Here is a 6,028-nt window from a genome sequence, read left to right as displayed (position 1 = left end):
TGATAATTTGTTTTCAGTCTTGACATTGCTGTTAAACTGCTCATCCGTGTAATACTTGCAGTTATTTTCAAAGTTCTTGAAAAAGTTTTTTTCAGGGTCAAAGCCATTGTCCGTTTCATGATAGTGAATGTCAGTGTCTCCAATTGTGTTCAGTTCCAGATCCAGTCCCTCAAAAACTATTAACTTCTGTAACAAATCACTTGCCTCATTTCGTCCATGGGTCATGCTTGTTGTTGTTAGTTCCAAAGCTCATCTGCCATCGCAGATATCAATATACCTGTATGTTTCGTCAGACCGCTGAGGGTCCAGCGGCCCCTTCATACTCTCCTTGTCTCAGCGTGCTGGTCATGGGTCCAAGATTCTGGTTCCGAGGTCGGGTCACCAGTTTATCGTATCGCAGAAACGCGATTTCTCCTCTCTCCCTAGCCGCTCTTAACATCGGCATCAACTCTCTTGTTCTCTTCCTCACAGACTCGGGGTAATCTTCGTTGATGTAAATATTGGTTCCCTTAAGCTTCTTTGCTTGCTGCAGAATAGTATTATAATTATTATTGTATTGTATTTACAAAATACAAATTACACCAAAGGTTTTGGTAACATACCGTGAAAGGACAAGTTCGGCTTTTGTTGGAGGACCAAACGTTTATCTAGACAGACCTGATTTGGCCTATAGACTATAGACTAGACACTATTTGCCTACAACTGATCATTTGATTTTAAAGGGACTTTATTGATATCCTTATTACTGTCACACTGCACATTATAGTAACACTAGCAAAAGAAAAATCCCCATTTCTGACCAAATACCTTTAGTGTCACAGTGTCATCATGGACCGAGAGCAGGAAAAGAAAATGCAGATACAGAAGATAATGATGCAGGCACCAAAAACTGACAATTAAAGATACATTTAAGAGTAGATGGAAAATACTACTCTGGACTGCATGAAATGTTTAAACACAGAGCCACAAATATACTACAAAAACAAAATGACTACAAAAAATGCAGAATGACCACAAACAGAAGCATAAAAACCACACAAGTAACAAAAATACTGCAAAGACACAAAGACTATGAAAAAGAACCGAATGGCCAAGAAAAGAAAATGACCACAAAGACTTAAAACAACTACTCTACAAAAAGGACCAAAACAACCACAAAAAGTCACAAAATAGCTACATGCAAACAGTTACAAAGAGAAATGACTGCAAATGGAGAAAAAAGGCCATTGCTAAGTTGTTGGAAATCATCTTCCTCTCTTTAACTCTCAGGCTCTTGCTCCAATGTAGGAGGGGTGGGGGCTTTTTAATTGTCAGTGCCCAGGGGCCTAATATCTCATAATCCATCCAGCATCAGGACCAGTTTGTGCAGTTGACAGCGCTGTCACTCTGAGGACCCTGTGGTATCTCATCTTGGTCTCTTCTCTGAAGATGGATGAGGTCACTGCTAAATCACTGAAGCCCACATCACCAGCCTATCTTACTGCATACTCAAAGACCCCTTAACATAAAAAAAAAGTATTTTGTTTACTGTTTTTAGAGCTTCGCTGTGCAGAATGATGCCCAGTATGTGTAGAGTGTGTGTTCACATCTGCTGAAGGGGAGAGTTTCTCTGTGCTCAGCTTAGATCTCTGGCTAACAGGCTGACGTAGCAGTAGGGTTTATGATGTCTAGGGATGTCCTGATCAAGGTCCAGATGTTCCAGGTTCATGTACTGTAAAAGAAATGTTGTTTCTGCTACATGTTTGTGTAATAATATGATGACACTGTAACAAATGGAAAGGAACAGCTGTGCTGTGGCACCCACGTTGTGAACCGCTGTGCTCAGTGAATGTAATATGCAATGTAAATGTACTGCATCGCGCAGTGCTGCTCTGACAAACTGTGTGCGCTACTTCAGTCTAACACTAGATGTCTCTATTGATATGACAACTATTCTGTGAGGGGTGTGTGTCTCACTTTGCCTGTTCTCACTTCACCTGTTAGCTTCAAGTGTCACAACATTACAAAAGTAGTCAAATCAGTCATGAAAATTCTACTGGTGTCATATCACTTAGTGTTTTACATCTGTCACTATCTAATGACGTTCACTTTATTGAAATACATTTAGCTTCAGCTCACACAAAAGGAATTAGGATCCACGGTATTGGTGACACCTAATCACCATTTGATCATATGTGCCGCTGCCTTACTGAGCTAACTGCACTACTGCTGTAAATACTCCTTTTATATTTAATTACTTAACTAATTATGCAAGAGTTTGAAGTTTCCCTTTATACACCCGCACTTGCCTTTACAAAGCCAGTCTACATCATCCTGATGGTATGCAAAATCCAAATTAAAACTGAAAATAGTGATGTGTAACTCATCTGTGTCCTGTATTACACTGAAAACAATACAGCAGCACATTGCCAGAATTTCATTCTTAGTTCAAAATAAACACTCAGTTCATTTCTGATGCCTGCAACAAAGTCCCAAAAACGTTGGGGCTGTTGCATTTCAGGGCCAGTAATGAGGTAAAACAATGAAATTATGATTCCAGTTGAAACAGGTGATGTCAACAGGTGAGTGCAATCATGATTTGGTACAAAGGTGGAATCCAGGAAAGGCCGAAGATGGATGGGGACCACTAGTTAGCCACAGAGGTCTATGGCAAGGGTTAAATTGTGTCGGTGTGTCCCCTGTAGGGTTGTGTTTTCTCTTAAAGGACAAGGCCAATCTATATAGTATTTTCAGCACTCCACAGACAGAGACTAAAACTGACAGTGAACTGCCTCTACTAGCGGTTAATGTCTATCATCAAAGATCAAAGAGAGATTAAAGATTTTGATTGTCAATTCACTATATGTGCAAGACATACAGAAAATTGAAATACTGTTTCTCTCTCACCTAGTAGTGAATGCCATACCATTTAGGTCATCGTGTCAGTCCTGGATTAGCTTCTTTGTCTATGTTTATGCCTAAGGTCATGATTAGTGCTCAGTGTTGTTCTGGCTTACTGACACACCACAGAAATATTTTCACCTCACATTTGTTTACAGCTAGATAATAAGCTTCAGTTGGGAGCATTATGGACAGTTTTTGTCTTTGGACATTTATCTGCCTGAAGATGATGTTTTGATTCCATTCGCCTTTCCTAATCAGAATTTGGTTCAACATATTCTGCTCGAGCTGTCACAATTAGCAGTTTTACAGGATATACTACATGTGAACACAGGTAGAAACCCATGGCACAAGCTGCCAAAAGATTTGTCTTAAATTTAAAAGCTAGTATGCACCAGCCCTATATGCAACCTGTTACCACTAGCATTGATCACTACTACCAATAAAAGACCTGACAGAACACTGCTGGAAGTTCCAGAGCACTATTAGCATAATGAAATATAATGTTTTCTACTTCTGAAAAAGTGATATAACACCAGTATTCATGCTGGTGTCTACCGAAAAATTGTACAGTCTGTAATTTTATATTTGTTTACATTTCAGCCCCTTAGCATGTTGAATTAGCTGCTAGCATTTCCTGTTTGCAGTGTATCCATGGATTTAGAGACAAATGTCACAGGTGTTTAAGAAATTCAACAGAGTCCTGTTAAGAGGTTTGCTGCAGTGGGCTGTTAAATGATATGCCAGCATAAGGAGTTGCATCTGTGTACGTATGCCTGGCAGTGAGCTAACGCATGACGCATCCCACTGTTCTCACCCTCTTAAACGATGTGAACTTGAGACTGTAAACAATCTATATTAGGTGACGCTGAGGGGGCCATGGGTGGTTCTCTACAATAACAAGAGGTCGTACAGTGTTGGTGAAAGGTGAAAGGTTTCTAGTTTTCCAAAACCACAAAAACATCTTCATACAGTATAGGTCACAGTATAATAGAACTCTTCAGTCTCGCCACAGCTGATGTTTGTTTTTGTCTTACTAATGATAAAGATAATAGTGAACCTATTTTAGAAAGAAAGAAATCTATATTTGTCATGTTTTAACATAAACAATACACCGAGAAATGAGTTAGATTGACTTAGAAAGCAAATGCCAGTGACAGCCAGAGTATGTCCAGATACACAGCGTAGTCCTGGCTTATGGAAAACATTCCTCTTTATGAAAACACATACCAGGGGTGTACGCAGCAGACAGCTGCTTCTGTCTGTCACGCACATCTGAGAGAAACAGAGGCAGAGAACATAAGCAAGTGCTGTTTACAGCTGGTTTCAATATTTGTACTGAAGGTACCTATGCAGTGAGATAAACATGGGGCCATCTGAGGTTTAGTAAATGCAACATAAAGCATATTTCTTCCCACTTTCTGGTGTAATTATTTGTAGCAGTACCAATGTGCCAGTATGGTACATACTGATGTAAGTATATGCATGTAGGTACAAAGGAACAAGATGTGATTTAGGAGAATAAAGGGGTAGCAGTGTGAAAAACGTCTATTCTGTAGGTATGTTTTCCTGCTATGTACCTGTTCTCTCATTATGAGGCACAGTGTGACCTACTGAGCAACAAAGCTACATGAAGAAGATGGGTTAGCTGCATAAATAAGCTGTTTTACTTCAAAAAACATGCTGAGTAAAAGTTAAAACTTGTTTATAGTTTAATTGTATAACATCCCATGTTATACAAGTAAACCTTAACTTGATTTTTTGTAACAAGCAAAATAAAGTGTTATCTAGCAAAAACAGGAGATAGCCTACATCATAATAATAAATATCATCATACATTGTTATAGTGTGAAACCAATTTTGTCAAAACAAAAAAGGATTATCCTTTTATTCATTTATCTTCGTGAGGGAGGCAGCAGTGTCCCGACAGAGGAAATGACACGTAGCTCTTTGCTGGTTCTGTACAATGGGAACCAAAGTTGAAACGTTTAGCATTTACACTAGTGGCGTTGCTTCTCAGGATTGTATGTTTTCATACAACATGTTAATATTTTACTTGTGTATTAGAACAAGTACTGCAGATACCATCTGTTATTTCTGACTACCTGTCCATAAAACAGACACGTTTTTATGGAAATTGTTACAGATTGAATATTCGGGAAATGTGTTCCAAGCAAGCGTTATTAAACCACTTATCCTGTTTATTTGTAGGAATAGGCCTATCAGATGCTCAGCTCTCTGACACCATTGTAAATGTAGGGCAATACAAGAGATAACAACTCAACGTGTGTTAAAAGTGGATGTTTTCTTTTGTGTATTTCTTATTATTCCGTTAACACTCTTTGTAACTCTGTTCTGATAACTTCTGTGTGAACTGCACTGATGTTGTGCTTCAGCAGCAACAACTGTATTTACCGAAGGCACCGTGATACTGTTACATAAGACGCACTGTATCTGTACAGCCCAACATAACAAATCACACATTTCCCTTAAAGGGCCTTACAGTCTGCACAGCATACGTCACCCTTGTTTACCATACTGAGGAAGCATTATGTAAAGCGATCCGGTCACACACATACGCCTGCCTATTTACTATCTTCCTAGAGTAAGAGTAGATAGGATTCCTAGAAACCAGCTGCCGCCCACCTCGATCTCCCATTGGCCCAGATCTTCTATTAAGTGAGAGTGTGCAGTGCAGAGCTGCAGACTTTATGTCTCGACTGAGGAACCGTTATTAACTGTTGGTTAACTCTTCTAGAAAAAAAGTTCTTTATTATTTTTAATTTTCATCCTGTTTTCGCGTGCTGTACTTTCATCCGGTAATTTCTGAGGATGACGAGCAAGATAAAGTGTGTTCGCTTTCTGATGAAGGCTGCAGCACTGGCCAGCGTGCCCAAACACATAGACCACTTCTCCAAGTTCTCCCCTTCTCCTCTGTCAATGAAGCAGTTCTTGGATTTTGGTGAGTGCGCCCCTTCTTCTGATTTCATATATTTGTTTCTTAAATGAACTGATATTCTCTTGATCGTTGACTTATATTGATTCATTTATCGAACCACTGATCATTTGTTTTGAATATAAGTTCATATATTTTTTATGATTCCATGCGAATGAGACTGAAGTAACAATCTCAATAGTGGCCGTATGC

The 6,028-nt window shown here is 39.2% G+C and overlaps 1 protein-coding gene across 1 annotated transcript in view; it reads left to right on the top strand.

Moving 5' to 3' along the window:
• Positions 1 to 5,580: 5,580 nt before the first annotated feature.
• The window catches only part of LOC109964796 (pyruvate dehydrogenase (acetyl-transferring) kinase isozyme 2, mitochondrial-like), a 10,617-nt gene continuing 10,169 nt past the window's right edge, over positions 5,581 to 6,028 (top strand). Inside the window, exon 1 of the mRNA XM_020608361.1 lies at positions 5,581 to 5,842. Within this exon, the coding sequence (XP_020464017.1) occupies positions 5,713 to 5,842 (130 nt within the window). The 5' untranslated portion in view covers positions 5,581 to 5,712. The remainder of the gene's footprint in view (positions 5,843 to 6,028) is intronic.

The sequence above is a fragment of the Monopterus albus genome, unplaced genomic scaffold, assembly GCF_001952655.1.
Source record: "Monopterus albus unplaced genomic scaffold, M_albus_1.0 scaffold92.1, whole genome shotgun sequence".
NCBI lineage: Eukaryota > Metazoa > Chordata > Actinopteri > Synbranchiformes > Synbranchidae > Monopterus > Monopterus albus.
This window is presented reverse-complemented; position numbering and strand designations above follow the sequence as displayed.